This window comes from Megalops cyprinoides, chromosome 1 (genome assembly GCF_013368585.1).
Source record: "Megalops cyprinoides isolate fMegCyp1 chromosome 1, fMegCyp1.pri, whole genome shotgun sequence".
Classification (NCBI taxonomy): Eukaryota; Metazoa; Chordata; class Actinopteri; order Elopiformes; family Megalopidae; genus Megalops; species Megalops cyprinoides.
In genome coordinates, this window is record NC_050583.1 from 11,717,771 (window position 1) to 11,734,688 (window position 16,918).

General features: G+C 39.0%; 2 gene segments (V, D, J or C); both read right to left on the minus strand.

Moving 5' to 3' along the window:
* Window positions 1–6,670: 6,670 nt before the first annotated feature.
* On the minus strand, window positions 6,671–7,159 carry LOC118790696. The segment is given in 2 exon segments: window positions 6,671–6,984; window positions 7,114–7,159. Coding segments are annotated over 2 exon segments (360 nt in total).
* An 8,552-nt stretch (window positions 7,160–15,711) lies between these two features.
* On the minus strand, window positions 15,712–16,211 carry LOC118774621. The segment is given in 2 exon segments: window positions 15,712–16,031; window positions 16,169–16,211. Coding segments are annotated over 2 exon segments (363 nt in total).
* Window positions 16,212–16,918: the final 707 nt, after the last annotated feature.

The following is a 16,918-nucleotide window of genomic DNA, read 5'->3' on the forward strand; positions in this document are numbered from 1 at the left end:
ATATATCTGGAGTTTCAATGCAGGAAGTGTGTGTTCAGTGCCTTTATTGGGACTCTTCCTCATCAGAGACTATGTTCTGTTGTCAGAAGAGCTGTTGGTGAAGATAAAAAGGCAGTGATGCGGTTGTGTTGCAGTCATTTGTAATATCCTGGACACAAAGTGTAGCAGTGCAGCGCTGATGACGGATTCAGAGAAAGGAGTAACTTTTTTATACTGTTTTATATGTTATATTTTAACTGTTTTATGTTTTATATTGTATCTCTGTACACCTATATTTGACATGGAAGAAATGAACTCCTGTGCCTCTTGCTATGTGTATTTACTTGAATTGTTCATTCTGCCCAACTGTATGCTAAACCTAAAGCTAAACCATTTGTAAGATCTGATACATAATGGTAGATCAGAACCAGCTCAAAGTATTCATGAGTTGATTATACAGAACTCATTGATATTTAAAATTTTTGTTTTGCTTTTTGTTTAGATTGACTACAGTGTGAAATATTTATCTGCACCTCATTTACAGTAAAACATATCAATGTATTATATAATATTGTCAAGGCTCAGGCGCAGACAGGGAGGCAGGATGCACAACGGATGTTTATTAAATCCAAATCGGAATCCAGAAAACGAGGTCAAAACAGGCAAAGTCAAACACCAGGGAAACATGGCGAACAATATCAAAAACAGATCCAAAAAAAACGAAGTCAAGAGGAACAGGTGAGATCGGAAAAACAGGCAGGCTGAACAGGACAAACACGGCTGGTAGTGAAACAGGAGAGCTAAGACGAACTAGCAACGAGACAAGAAACAAGCAGGGAAGATATAGGGCAAGGCTGATGAGGAGATGGGATGCAGGTGTGCTGGCAAGCAGGTGTAGACGATCAGGTAATCAGCTGGACGGAGACAGGGTGGAGAACAGGGCAGGGCTGGAACACAGGGAAAAACAGTAAACAAGAGTGCATGGTTTCAAAGGACAGTGTTTTTTGTAACAATTGAACAGTATGTATTACTTATCTGATGATTTCCCTAATTGGGATGAGAAAGTACAAGTTGTATTTATTCATTTACTCATGCATTTATTCATCTATTATGTCAGGGCTGTGTACAGTAGCTGTGTGTGATGAAGGGGAACAAGTTTTTGTATGGCTCCCCCCTCACTCTCTCTCATTGTGACTCTCTGGCACAAGTAATACACAGCAGTGTCTTCAGCTCTCAGGCTGTTCATGTATAAATACAGCTGGCTCTTGCTGTTGTCTCTGGAGATGGTGAATCTTTCCTTAACTGACTGGGAGTAGTATGTGGTGACCTCATAATATCTAATATAAGTAATCCACTCAAGTCCCTTCCCAGGAGCCTGTCTGACCCGGTTCATTGCATAGCTGCTGAATGTGAACCCAAAGGCTATACAGGTCAGTATGTGGGATTCTCTAAGCTTTTTTACTGCTGGTTCAGACACGGTCAGAGTCTGATTTTTAATGCCTGTGAAAACAACGTTTTAACTCACAGTCAATACAAATAAAAGTTCAACAAATATAAAATAAATGACTTATACTTGTCAAGCATACTGGCAGCAGAAACAATCTAGTTATAACATACAAATTGTTGATTGTCTTTTATGACAGTCCTACAGTCAGTGAATCTTTTCCCACCACCCCACATGTAGAATCCAATATGGAGCTTTGAAATGTACTTTGAAGTTCCTACTTGTGTGCTCTGTGGAAATGATGTTTCTGTTTTTACAACAGCTTTTAATTCAAGACCCTACAGTTTAATGTGTTTATCTGTGCCTGATGAATAGGAAGAGGTTTTCATATGGCTTTCCCCTCACTCTCTGTCACTGTGAGTGTCTGGAACAGTAATACACAGCAGTGTCTTCAGCTCTCAGGCTGTTCATCTGTAAATACAGCTGACTCTTGCTGTTGTCTCTGGAGATGGTGAATCTTCCCTTGACAGCCTGAGCATGCCATGTGCTGCTACCATCACCATTAATGGTGGCCACCCACTCCAGTCCCTTCCCAGATGCCTGTCTGACCCAGTTCATCCAGTAGCTGTTGAATGTGAACCCAGAGGCTGGACAGGTCAGTTTATGGGATTGTCCAGGCTTTTTAACTGCTGGTTCAGACTCAGTCAGTGTTCAATTAGTGTTTGACTCTGAACGCCTGTAAAAATAAAGAACAAACATTTGGACTTCAAGGCTTTGCCCAGTGATCATCAAATTAAAGTGAAATAGTAAAAATGTTCACCTGCTAAGCATATTGTCAGTAGAAGCAGTCCTGTTAGTAAACTCATTGTTGTATTAGCTGTGATCTCTGTTAACACGTCACCTTGAAGTGTGCAAGAGAAGTCCCTCCTCCCTCAGTGCTGTGAGATAAATGCAGAAGGAAGAGCTCAGAGTTTGCATTAGCTCCTCCTCATTGGGAGGGTGGATTACACAGGGCTTAAATAGAGGAGTCAGGGGGAGGGATGTGTTCATATGAAATTACAATCAACAACCCCATCCATCCACCCTCAGTGATCTCAATCAGTGATGTGGAGCCAAACATTAATGACACTGGAAAGTCCGTCCCTTTCAATGTGTCCTGTATGTTCAGGTCTTCTAATACGCCTGATTATACAAGGACTGAATTGCACTTGCTACTGTGAGATGATTATTAGAGATTAAATGCATTATGTAAGTATTATGGAGGTCTTATTGGCACCATAAAGTGACCTTCCCTCTTAGTTGAAGACTTTTTTATTTGGTCTCTTTCAAATTTCACCTCATCTTTTAGCCTTAAAAATCAAAAAGTAACACTAAGTTAATTCTTATAACTTTCAGAAGATGTGTAATGGCTGGTTCCCAGTTTCTGAAATATGGATAAGGTAATATTAATCTGTCACCTTCATGTGATCCACCAAATCTATCTCAATTCATTTTACAAACTTCAGCCCTAAGGAACTTAATGTTAATCACATTGAGAGAACTGTACATCTACGAAGGGTTTTAAATAGAGTGGACAGTTAAGGACTTCTGGAGTCTCCATCACAGACCTATTAGTTTCCCTCTTGTTAGAATGTTCAATGGACTAAAATTTATTTCAGAAGGGTCAGTATTTTCCTGTTTATTTGGTAAATATCTGTATATATCTATGTATATATCTGACATCTGAAGACAAAAGTTTCCATATTTTTCACATTTAAAGCTTTTTTCCAGTTTTGGGATGACTATTTCAGTGTCTTGAATTATGTTTTTAATGTATTCGTCAGGAGGTTCTGTGGTACATGTTAGTTCATTGTACAGTTAATCCTTCATGTCAGCACATTTAGTCAATGGGGGCGACAGTATGGGGAACATTGTTTTTGTGTTCAACTGCTATACTAATCAGGTTGGGTTTTTGTACAGGCCTGCTGTAGCTTTAATACGCTGTGTGTGTCGGCCACAGTAATACACAGCTGTGTCTCCAGTCTGTAAACTGTGTCCTTGTAAAGACACTGTGCTGCTGGAGGTCTCTCTGGAGATACTGAACTTGTTCTTAAGGGAATCTTTGTAAGCAGTGCTTCCACCACTCCATATTGCTCCAATCCACTCCAGTGCTTTCACTGCAGGCTGTTGAATCCAGTCTGTAGCATAGCTGCTATCAGTCAGGGAATACCCAGAGACTTTACAGGAGATGGTCAGAGACTGTCCTGGCTTTACAGTCAAGGAACCTGGCTGGGTGAGTTCAACATTAGACTGCACACCTGTGGAAAATTAGATAAATTTATTGAAACATGGGTTAAATAGCATACACATAGTATACAATTTCATTCTGACTGAAAATGTTATGCAGGATTCTACTATTATCATTGTGTTTAAAGTGACAGAAGAAGACACTCACAGGATGCAGCTGCAAGAAGCAGCAGTAGAGATGCAGGGATCATGGTTTGTGTTCAAGATGAACCGCAGTGAGACGCTCTTTTCAACTCTCCAGGGCTCAGGGGCTGCTGAGGTCTTAAAGAGACACAGCCATCATTTAAATACAGGAGACAAAAAGAAAGAGAGTTTTGCAGTTTCGTTTTGCATAGGAGGGGAGGTGTATCATATATAGTAGTTGGTAAAAAGGCCAAAAAAACACTAGAAATAGAGAAACAATATTTTTATTTCAAAATTATTTGTTTACAATTTATTTATTTGACTTACAAACAAAACAGTATCAATGACTCCTTCATTGTGTCTCCTTCATTGTGTCTACGTTTTCTACAAAGGTTTTACTGCACAATTTGAGTATAGGGATATGTTAAAAAAAGAATTTGCTGATCCACATATTTGTAAATGCATTCTGTTTTACACTTTTAATAGAAAGGCAGTCTGTATACAGAATGAAAAAAAATCTAGCCTGTACAATAATGAAAATTAATAAATTAGTACTAATACTACCATTACTACTACCGCTACTACTACCGCTACTACTGCTACTAATAAAAATAAATACAAAATTACAATTGTTACATGTTAGATTCTACTACAGGAAAAATGTCAGAGTAAAATGAAAAAGGTGTGCAAATACATATTGTGACAAAGTGTAGTTTGTTCAGGTGCTAATCAATAATGAAAAAATTATTGTGGTGTTGAACAAATTCAGTCATGTGATTTTTTTTTTTTAGTATTTTTGAATGCTGATTAAAAAGTCATACAGTTTGACTTTAATGTTGATAGTACTGGTCTTGAGATGAGATATTTATAAAGATCTCTTGTAGTCTCTGGTAGAGGAGACCAGTTGCGATGTTAGGTCCGATATTTTAAGCCTAGTCCCAAATATATTAGCCGTGAAAAAGGAGGTGTTTATAACAAAACAACAGACACACTGTGTAACAGAGTGGAACTTGACTTGCAGCGACTGAAGGTGTGATAATGTTTATTTATTGTAAAGGTAGATATAACCTCCCCAACCTACTGATGCCGATCTCCCTTCAAAAAAAAAAAAGAAAAAAGACAAGCCCCAGGCAAACTTGACTTAGCCCCAGATCTTTTCAATAGCAAGAAATGCCCCTGGAGGATACACAGGGGACATAGGGGGCTGAGAGAGAAAGAGTGTACAATACAGATGTGCTTCAGTGACTCTGGGTGTAACATATCCTTGAAAAGTTTTTGTACAGTGCTGCAGTCTCTCCTGTCACTGAGTCTCTGGCACAGTCATACACTGCAGTGTCCTCACTCTCCAGGCTTTTCCCCTGTAAGTGAAGCAGGTTCCTAGAGGTGTCTTTGGTGATGGAGCACTGGCCCTGGAGGGACTGGGAAAATATCCTGCTTATCTGTAAATACAGCTGGCTCTTGCTGTTGTCTCTGGAGATGGTGAATCTTCCCTTAACTGACTAGTATGAGTAGTATGTAGTGCCCCCTCTGCTGCTAATGTAAGCAATCCACTCCAGTCCTTTCCCTGGAGTCTGGCTGACCCAGCTCATAGCATAACTGCTGAATGTGAACCCAGAGGCTGTGCAGGTCAGTTTGTGGGACTCTCCAGGCTTTTTAACTGCTGGTTCTGACTCAGTCAGTGTCTGACTTTTAATACCTGTGAAAATAATGAACACGATCATGTATTTCAGCTAAATGTATTTCAGTTGTCCATGTAAAAACATTTTTTTTGTATAAAAATGAACAATTACTAAAACATACTTGTTACGCATACTATTATCAGAAGCAATCTGATTATAACAGTCATGGTTAAAGTCTTTGATTGGAGTCGAAAATAACAGTCTTACAGTCAGTCCCCAACAACAGCCTATCCTCCCGCAGTGCAGAGAGATAAATGAAGAAGGAAGAGATCAGAGTTTGCATGAACTCCTCCTCACTGGGTGGGCAGATTAACACACTGTTTAAATAGTGGAGTCACATCTGACTGTTTCAGATTTTATCCATCTATACAGCTGATTATGTATCCTCAATGATTGATTTTTATATTAATGTTCAGAATGAGTCGAGAGTCAGGTAAGGATATGAAAGAGGGGCCAACATCTTACTTGCACTCAGCAGCCTGAAAAGAAAACCAGTCCTTCATTTCAGTCCAGTGTACCAGAGCTAACCTATAAGGACTACAAAATGCCATAGAATATAGAAAATATCCTCATGTCCAATCTGAAACATTAGCCCATGTACGGTATGTGCAACAACTTGGCATACAGTGAGGCATGACAATAATAGTAGACAGTTCCCAATGTTGCTTTCTTAATATGAACTCATTTTAAGCATAAGGCAGAATTTCTTTTGGCAGAATTTCTTCTGTTCATTGCACATGTAGTTTATGATGTAGTTTATGTGTTTATTTTTTTCATGTGTGATAAAACTGATTTCACATTCATTGCATATGTTTACATGTAGGAGTTGCACAGTGAGTTTATTATTGATATCCTCACACGGATAAACTAGTGAAATAAGGAGGTAGGTGGAAAAGCACTCACATTCATAGAGTATATTCATATCCAGGTTGTAAGGCTGTGGATACTGGCTCTTTGTTCTAGGGATTATCTATAGTGCTCATAAAGAAGGCAGACAGACAATGGCATTGAGGAGTCTCTGTGACCATTCCACCACTCTGTCATCAATATCACCTCTTACAATGTGTCAGTATACAGCAGAATGTCTCCAAGCTGAGCATTTTGACTGTGATTAATGAAGTGTGACGAAGTTTTTGCATTGCTTTTAAATTACTTTTACTCACTGTGCCTCTCGGGCACAGTAATACACAGCTGTGTCTTCAGTCTGCAGGCTGCGTGCTTGCAAAGACACTGTGCTGCTGGAGGTGTCTCTGGAGATGCTGAATTTGTTCTTTAAAGAATCTTTGTAACTGGTGCTCCCAGCATTGTTAATATATCCGACCCACTCGAGGGATTTTCCTGCAGGCTGCCGGATCCAGAATGTGGTATAACTGCTCAGGGAATACCCAGAGACTTTACAGGTGATAGTCAGAGACTGTCCTGGCTTTCCAAACAAGGAACCTGGCTGAGTGAGTTCAACATTACCCTGCACACCTGTTGAAAGGACATAAGAATACATTCTACAACAATTTGACAAAAGATACACAAATATTTCTTGACCAATGCTGAATATTTTGACATGAAAGTATTGATCTGCCGCAAAACCCAAACACTGAGACTCACAGGATGTAGCTGCTAGCAGCAGCAGCAGTAGAGATGCAGGGAACATGGTTTGTGTTGAAGCTGAACTGCTGTGAATGTCTGTAATGGCTTCTCACTGTACAGATGCTTAAATGAACACGGTGACAGCACTGGATTTGCATACAGCTTAGCTTGAAGTCATTCATCATTGGTGAGTGATGGATATAAAAGAGGTTAGACATGGCAATTGAACCCACAAACTGTACATGTAAGTGTGTGTGAGTCTCCTGGTGTCTTGACCACTGGATCAGATTCAGTCAGAACAACCTTAGCCTGAACAATTGTAAGTAAATGAAAAAGGGCACTGTGAGGGTCAGAGGAGATCAGCCACTGCGGTGCAGCACAGCCACACAGTGGAAGCTGGTGACCCATCTCTTTCACTAAGCGGTGTTCTGCCACCTTTATCAATGAGGGCTTGGGTCCACTCAAGTGCATAAAAAGTGGAACCTACTGCGATATGTTATGCCAAACACAATCTGAATATTGCACATCTCTCTCCTTTTCCTGATTTTATTCAGAGATTTCCTGCTGGTCTGTGGTAAGTCTGTGGTAAATTTCAACACTGAATTGCCACCCTTTGAGTTCCTGTGTTTTAAACTGGAAAATGATGGTGAACATGGTGTTTCTATGATTTATAGAAAGCTCCCGATAACATTCTCCATTCTGTTTGCATGGATTGATTCACAAGCTCTTCATACTGTGGATGGAATTCCAGAGCTGTCTGTAATTACAGCATTGATGTGGATATATAACATTTATAGAAGAATTATTGTATAAAGACCAGGATCTGCGTAGGCTCGCAAAGAGCAAAAACCTAATTTTGATTTCCAACGTTTACTCTGGTTAGGATTGAACTAATTTTGATGGGTGTGGGAAGGAAACAATACTGCTTTAAGTTACAGAACTTCACATTAAAAAAAGACATATCTCTTATAGAGCTGCTATTTGTTTAGCATTGACACAACCAGAATTCAGGTAATCTGCTTTTTTCTGATTTCAGTCAGAAGGCAGCTAAGGTGAAATATTACAGGTACTATATATACTTGAATTACTTTATATTAACTATTCAAGAATACTCACTTGTTTAAGAAATGTCTCAAATTATGTATTTTATATTAAATAATAATTTTAATGTACATTTTTAATAAATGTTAAGTGAACAGCCCTTGTTGCCAGTTTAGCTGAAATAATTTTGAGGGTGAAGGATTCAGGCAGTGAAACCAATACACCCTCCCTCCATCCTCCCTCAGCTGTATGGTTTTTGTACAGCTCTTTGCTTCACTTCACACACTGGGAGTATCGAGCACAGTAATACACAGCTGTGTCTTCAGGTTTCAGACTGCTCATCTCCAAGGTGACTGTGCTCCTGTCATTGTCTCTGGAGATGGAGAATCTTCAGAGTCTGAGTAATATTTATTACTACCGCTTGGGCTGCTGATATATGCAATCCACTCCAAGCCTTTCTGAGGTGCCTGTCTGATCCAGCCCATAGCATTGCTACTAAACGTGTAGCCAGACCCTATGCAGGTGAGAGAGATCCTCCCTCCTGGACTGCCCACCTGACCTGCAGGCTGGGTCAGAACCACATCACAGTGGACCTCTAGGAAGAAGGAAGAATGCATCATTACCACCATCACCAATGATATAATAATAATAATAATAATAATAATAATAATAATAATTTCAAAGACCTGATTTACTTTATTGAAACACTGAAACACTTTATTCACACGTGCCAGTTAATGACAGAAGGATGACAGAAACTATACCATATATAGGTATAAAAGGGTGAAATGATATAATATCCACTTTGTGGATATTATAACTTTTGTCAGTTACAATGGCTATTACAAATTTATCTTGGTAGATTTTAATCTTATTCAGATTTTTCTTTTTCCTGATGATTGTAAGAGGACAAAATGATTTTCTTCAGCCATTGCTGTGACAAAACTATCAGCTAATAGTTTTTTGGAAAATTTCCCTCTAAGTAAGATGAAGATTTCAGATGGTCTTGGTGTATGACAGAGAATGGTTGTGAAAAAATGAGATTGATTGTTTGGCTGTTGAGAAACTCAGCATCAACAAGACACAATCTGGACCATCATTTGACAGAACTCATAAAATAACTCAAATCTCCAAGACTGAAATCTTAAGGAATAAGGATTGACAATGTGTCTCTGTTATGTCTCACTAATAATAGTGATAGTGGTTTATTCTAATTTAACAAGGTCCCAAGGTAAGGCCCAGGGTGTGGTTGAAAAGACCAGACAACCACACAATTTTAGACAAGTATTTTGTTTTGATTGGATACAGCAACAAGATGTTTCTATTCAGTTTGGTCTTCCTTAGTCGAAGGATACTGGAGTGATTCCGTAGGGCTGGGTACAGCTGTGGAATATACTGTGCTCTGTTTACGTTGTATCAAGAACCATGCGTACAGCAATAAGCTGCTAGGTCATTGGCTACGTAGTTAACTTATACAGGCTTATGTTGTACCCTTCTGCCATCTATAGGACATGTTCCATCCAATTTCACCTAAACCAGTCTACAGCTGTGACACCTCCTTTAAATAGTCCGTAAATCTGCCTATCCAGTGAGGACGAGTTCATGCAAACTCTGAGCTCTTCCCTCTACATTTATCTCTCTGCACTGAGGGAGGAGGAGCTGCTGTTGGAGACTGACTGTAGGACTGTCATTACAGACTGCTATCAAAAACTTTAAACGTGAATATTATCACCAGTCTGGTTCTGATAGCATTATGGTTAACAAGTAGGTATTAAACAACCATTCATTTTTATCTGATTAACTTCATATACAAGTGAGATTTTTTCCGTTCACTTCGATATGAATGTGTTCTTTGTTTTTACAAAGAACTCTGTTAGTGTTACTCTGTCAGTGGGATGGGAATATCATTGATACTGGTTGGCAGAGTGCACTGTTCTTCAAATTGCTGTTGCCTGACTGATGTACAACCATCCGTTGTACTGTCATATTAGCCTTCTCTTCATCAGCAAACATTACCTACATATTATTATTATCATTATATACCTACTTATTATTATTATTATTGCTGTGTTTAATGTAATTTCCCAGAAATAAACACTTGCAGGATACTGATGCCAGAAACAGAAGCAGAGGTGCAGGGTTTGTGTTGAAGATGCACGGGAGTGAGTTGCTCCTCTTAACTCTCCAGGCCTTAGGGGTGCTGAGGCCCCAAAGAGACACATATTGATACCAACTCCTTGTCTCAGGGATTCTGGAGCATACAGTGTTCATAATGAAGCCAGACAGACACAGGGAGTGAGGAGTCAGTCTGTCCATATGTATTCCATAGCCGACGTACTGCCTTCCGATTATAATACAATGTACATTACTGTTTCAGTTCATATAACTGATCAACTTCATTAAAACTACTTAAGAACTCAAAGCCACCCCTACAGTTCCCTCCTGCAGTTCCACACTCAGCAGCATTACTCCTACTTCTCCCTCCTTATCTCTTCTCTCTACCGTCTCCCCTGCTTTACACAACTGCAGAGAATCAAGAAGAAATATCATATTCAAAAACCAACATGTTGACTGTGATTAATGAAGTGTGAAGCACTTTTTGTATTGCTCTCAAATGACTTTCACTTGCTGTGTGTCTCGGGCACAGTAATACACGGCTGTGTCTCCAGTCTGCAGGCTGCTCCCTTTTAATGTCACTGTGTTGCTGGAGGTGGCTCTGGAGATGCTGAACTTGTTCTTAAGGGAATCTTTATAAGCAGTGCCTCCACCACTCCATATTGCTCCAATCCACTCCAGTGCTTTCCCTGCAGGTTGTCGTATCCAGGCTGTATGATAGCTGGTTACGGAATATGAGACTTTACAGGAGATGGTGAGAGGCTGTCCTGGTTTTACAACCATAGAACCTGGCTGATTGAGTTCATCACAGTGGACATCTGTTGATTAAAAAAACATAAAACAATCACAGAGAAGCACAAATTAAAAGATCAAACTCAAATTTAACAGCAACCTAAAGAATACATGCACACTTACATAAAGTTGCAACTAGTAGAAGTATCAATGTTTCTGTAACTCCCATTGTAACACATAGATTCCTCTCTGTTTTACAGGTGATGCTCTTGTGTTTGCAGGAGAATTCTCAGTGGCTTTTATAGGAGATACAGGGCACTGAATTTGTTTACATTTCTGGGGGCTGGAGGACTGAGAAGTACAAGTTAAATTCGAAGGGTCATATTACCCTTTCAGAGGAGCACTGCTGCCCCCATCTGGAGGCGCATTAAAAGCACCAGACCATCACTGATGATTTCATTAAAAATGCCAATAGGTTTAGGAATGTTCATTATCTTTATTGTATATGTAGTGAGTGATATATGCATATATTTTCTCTGACTCAAAATATGTTCAGTTCAGATTCAGTTTTTTTTTTTTTTCCAAAAAATGCACATTTTACATGAAATGTAAATTTTCAGGATTTCATAAAGCATAGATTACACATTTATGACCTTGACATTACTAGATTTTTGCATTGTTATAAGCAATTGTATTGTTTCATGGCTGATAGACTGACATACCACATGCGTTCTCATGCATGCTTTTATTGTTAATGTAACAAGTATCATATCACACTCAGCCATCTTGAAGCACATTTACTAATAAAGTGGTATATAAGCCATGCTAATAAAATTCTTATACATGCTATTTGAGGGCCTTAGAAAGTTAATATAAAGTGTCGCCAGTACATTTTTCATATCAAAAATAAAAAAATAACCCATGAATATCCCACAAACAAATCTATATTTCCCAAAAAATCTCAACTCAGTTGTGTCAGCTGTGCCAGAGGTGTTAAATTTACATCTTCAAATGGATCGAATCTTAGCGGAGTCCAACAGTATTTTAATGTTTACAAAGTTAAACTTTAACAACCTTAGTATAAATTTGAGTCAGAGTTTTACTTGAAATGTATGGTTACCCATTGAAGTTGAGACTATTGCTACATATGGGACACACTTACATGTTTCAGTTTGAGTACCATGTTAAGCAGCCATATTGCCTGGCTTTTGCCTATTTACTGCACTGGTGCACATTTGTGCACACTTCACGCTGCTCTGAGTTACTCTGACATAATGAATGCGCATGGCTTCACATTAGGAAGCAAACAGGAGTGAAAAGGTGTATTCAATCTGATAAAAATGAGAGCAGGGCAGTTCCTAATATTTTCAGTGCTCTGAGAAAGATTTTCCTGCACCCTGTCATGACCTAGCGAGGCCAGGACCTCCCCACACCTTTCTTCTCACAGGATCATCTCACCCTCAGCCCACTGAAATACAAAAAGGCGGGTGAGTGGAAATAAAGTTGTGAGAGATGCCCTCACCTTACTCTTCTCTCCCCCAGACCAGGTGGCAGCTACCAGAAGCAGCAGCAGGGGTGCAGGGAATATGGTTTGTGTTGAAGGTGAACTGGAGTGAGCTGCTCTTCTCAGCTCTCCAGGGCTCAGAGTATTAAATGCATATGGGGGGGGGGCATATATACAGTAGGTATAAAACGAAATCAAATGGGAAATATTATTGCTTGTCCCTTACAAAGTTTGTTTATTGCTAGAATGAGCTTCAATACTTTATAGCTGCTTTTAAATATTATGATCCAAATTTTACCATCTACTCATGATTGCAAAGGTTCTAAATGCTCATTCTCATACAACACTGATACTAGACTTTGCATAAAGGCAGTTAGGCAGTGTGTTTGTTCTGGTCTCCATTTTTGAATCTTGTAATGAGTTAAAACGTCAAAAAATTTGTAGCATGTTCATTTGTGAATTTGTGTGGGCTCCTCGCAGATTGTTCCTTTATATTCACCCATCTTTGATGAAATATCGATTTTTAGCACAGTAAAACTTTTCTGGAATTGGTTCAAGGATTCCCCGTATTTGTTATTATCATTAATGAAAATCATGTTAAACTATTTCATCAGTTTGAATACCGCTGCTCATACCCCTCATTCTACAGTTTGTCTGATCTGTGAATTTTGCACACAGTCAAATTAAATAATAACAATAAACAAATTTTTTTTTTGTAATTTCTCAGTCAAACTGTATGTGGAACAAAGCACATGTGATACCCTAAAGACTATAGCGGGAGGAATTTCCTGTTAATGGTTTTTGTCAGGGCTCATGCTTGACTTCTCTCACTGTGAGTCTCTTCTGGCACAGTAATACACAGCTGTGTCTTCAGCTCTCAGACTGTTCATGTGTAAATACAGCTGGCTCTTGCTGTTGTCTCTGGTATTTGTGAATCTTCCCTGAACAGACTGGGAATAGAATTTTCTATCACTGTCATTTTCAATTATTGAAATCCACTCCAGTCCCTTCCCAGGAGCCTGTCTGATCCAGCCCATCCAGTAGCTGCTGAATGTGAACCCAGAGGCTGTGCAGGTCAGTGTGTGAGAGTCTCCTGGTCTCTTTACCACTGGCTCAGATTCAGTCAGTACAATCTCACTCTGAACACCTGTAATTAAAAGAAATGTCAGATTTTAGATAAGCTAAATGGAAAAGCAAGCAAGACAGACAAAGAGAGATTAAGAAAGAGACCTGAAAGAGTGAGTACTGTGGTCATCAGCAGGGCTGGTAGGAGCTTCATAACTGCAGGGCAGAAGGAGGAGCACTGAGTTAAAGTACAGACTGAGTCCCACTGACTGCTGCTCTGGATCTCACACTGACAGTGGCTCCATTAAAAGCCCTGGGAGGTTTGCATTGGATCCTCCTCTAGGGGAGGGCACAGTGACGGTCACTGGAGATCAGCGACTGCAGTACAGCACTGAACAGCACAGACACACAGTGGAAGCTGGGGTCCCTCTGACACTGAAAGTAATATTTACCAAATCTTTACCATTGATCTGTAATCCTGTAGTGCAAACAGGAATCACACTGGATTCATATCCATGAGAGACATGAAGAGTAAAATCTGAATGTGCACCATGTTTCAGTACTTCAGTGTTATTTGTAATAACTGACTTTTAAAACAACATTTTCCCTGGTGTAAGGTGGGTGGTAAACTCACCAAGTTTTAAATGTGAAATGGTTCATTAAAATACACAAGAGAACAGTATTTTCTCTAAAATGGTGAAGTTTTATTGCTCACACTGTCATTATTGAAATTTTGTAATGATGAACAAATACATTTTGAACATAATGTAATGATTATTGATTGATCAAAGAAGTGTTGACTGCTCACCAGACAGCAACAACTGCCTGAAGAAAAGCACACCGCTGAAGGATGAAGTTCAGGCCTGGCTGGAATGCGTTGCTGTGAACATGTAGGTCAAAGCCATTCCTCTATTTGCTCTTTACTAATACAGTTCTTTTTACTTAGAATGCTCCAGTGGTGGATAAATGAGAATAACATCCTTGTAAAAATAAAAAGCGCAATTCTCATTTTGCAGCATATCAGTTTTTAACACACCAAGGCCCGTGCTTTTGTGAGCTGCATGACTGGATTACAGTTATAGTGGAAGGTAATGTTGCTCACACTGCCCTCTAGGGGCTAAAATAGAGCCTGCAAGTAAAAATCCTCAGCTAAACTGGTCTTCAGTTTCTCCTCACCTTGTTGCGTTGGATTGGATTTCCAACAGAATAAAAACAAAGGATAACTCCAATCCTACAGACAGATCCTCCCCCGACAGTTATTGTGTACTGTATTATGTGTATATAATGTATACTGTATTCTGTGTATATAATGTAGTGTTATTGTGTACTGTATTATGTATATATAATGTATATCTTCGTGTGCAAGGTGTACATAGTCTATGTAGGTCTGTAGTATCCTTCTTTGTTGGTTTTGTGACAGTGTGCCCTTGATGTTAAGGCAGAGAGAGTCGGAGCACAAGTATTTCACTGTACTTTTAATACACATGACAATGATGGTGAACTTGACCTTGAATTTGAATGCATATCACTTTTTCAAAGCTGTTCTGATGTGGGTATGTCTTTGCTGAAGATCCAGTCTGAATCTGCTTATTTCTGAGAAATAAAAAATATATTTTAAGTGTGTGGCGCCCTTTACTGAATATATCACATTTTTTGGGGATCGGAAATGGCTAATAAATAGTTGGATTGAGCTCATAAACACTGTATCTTGTTCACATATAAAACCGGTGGCTCTTCTTGTTGTCTTAGGAGATGGTGAATGTTTCCTGAACAAACTGGTAGTGAGACTGATGATCATATTCTATAATGGCCAACCACTCTAGTTCCTTCCCAGGAGTCTGTCTGCTGTAAAAACTGAAGCACATGCACTAATATTAGGAATTAATGGGTACAATATCGGGTTGCTCTGGATTTATGTTGGAAGACACTCCCAGGCTTTGACAAAGGGTCATGCATGACTTGTTACCCATATGTATAATAAAATGTATTTTTATCTATATGTTTATTATCTTTCAAGCAGTGACACAGAAATGCACAATTTTTTTTTTTGCATTTTTCTTTTCAGGGTCCTATGTTTGTGAGTGTGAACATGTGTGTGAGTGCAGATATGGGGATGTATGGGTCTCTGAGTTTTTGTACAGGTCTGCTGTTGGTTCATATCACTGTGGCTGTCGGGCACAGTAATACACAGCTGTGTCTTCAGTCTGCAGGCTGCTTCCTTGCAAAGACACTGTACTGCTGGAGGTGTCTCTGGAGATGCTGAACTTGTTCTTTAGAGAATCTTTGTAATAAGTGTTCCCACCACCCCACATGTGTACAATCCACTCCATAGCTTTCCCTGCAGGCTGTCGAATCCATCCTGTAGCATAGTTGTTATCAGTCACAGAATACCCAGAGACTTTACAGGAGATGGTCAGAGACTGTCCTGGCTTTACAGTCAAGGAACCTGGCTGGGTGAGTTCAACATTAGACTTTACACCTGTAGAAAAAGAGATAAACTGATTACCACATTGATTGATTAAAAAGTATCCACATATTTTTTAAACGCATTCTGACTGACACTGTTTTTCATCAGCCTACTATTATTGTTATGTTTAAAGTGTAAAAGAAACTCACAGGATGCAGCTGCAAGAAGCAGCAGCAGAGATGCAGGGAACATGGTTTGTGTTGAAGATAAACTGGAGTGAGCTGCTCTTCTCAACTCTCCAGGGCTCAGGGGCTGCTGAAGTCTTAAAGAAGCACAGCCACCATTTAAATACAGGAGACAAAAAGAGAGAGAGTTTCATTTTGCATAAGAGGGGAAGTCTAGCATATATATTGGTTTTCATAAAAAACTGACAAAAAAACAACAGAAATAAAGAAACAATATTTTTTTATTTCACAATTGATTTTTTGCAATTAATTTGTTTCACAATTTTCTTGACAAACGAAATAGTATCAATGGATCTTTTATTGTTGGTATTGTGTTTAATACAATGTTTCTACAAAGATCTTATTGCACAATCTGAGTGTAGGGATGTTAAAGAATAATTTACACATCCACACATTATATGCATGATACATTAACAGGGAACTCTTGTTGGATTTGCAATATACTCTATATGAGCCCATATGAGGCTGACCATAAATTCTGCTGCAGTCCATCATGACAATAGAAACAGTACAACATATATTTGCACTTCTTGTATTCAAATTAATGTTGAGAGCATTTAAACTGACTTGTTATTCATATAACATCTTCATTCTTATTACACAAAAATACACTTAAAAAAGAGAAACATTACAAGTGAAATTCTATAAGTCTTAAAGTTGTTGATGTAGGGGTCTCAGTCTTTTGGATGGTATAATTCTTCATCCATTAACACA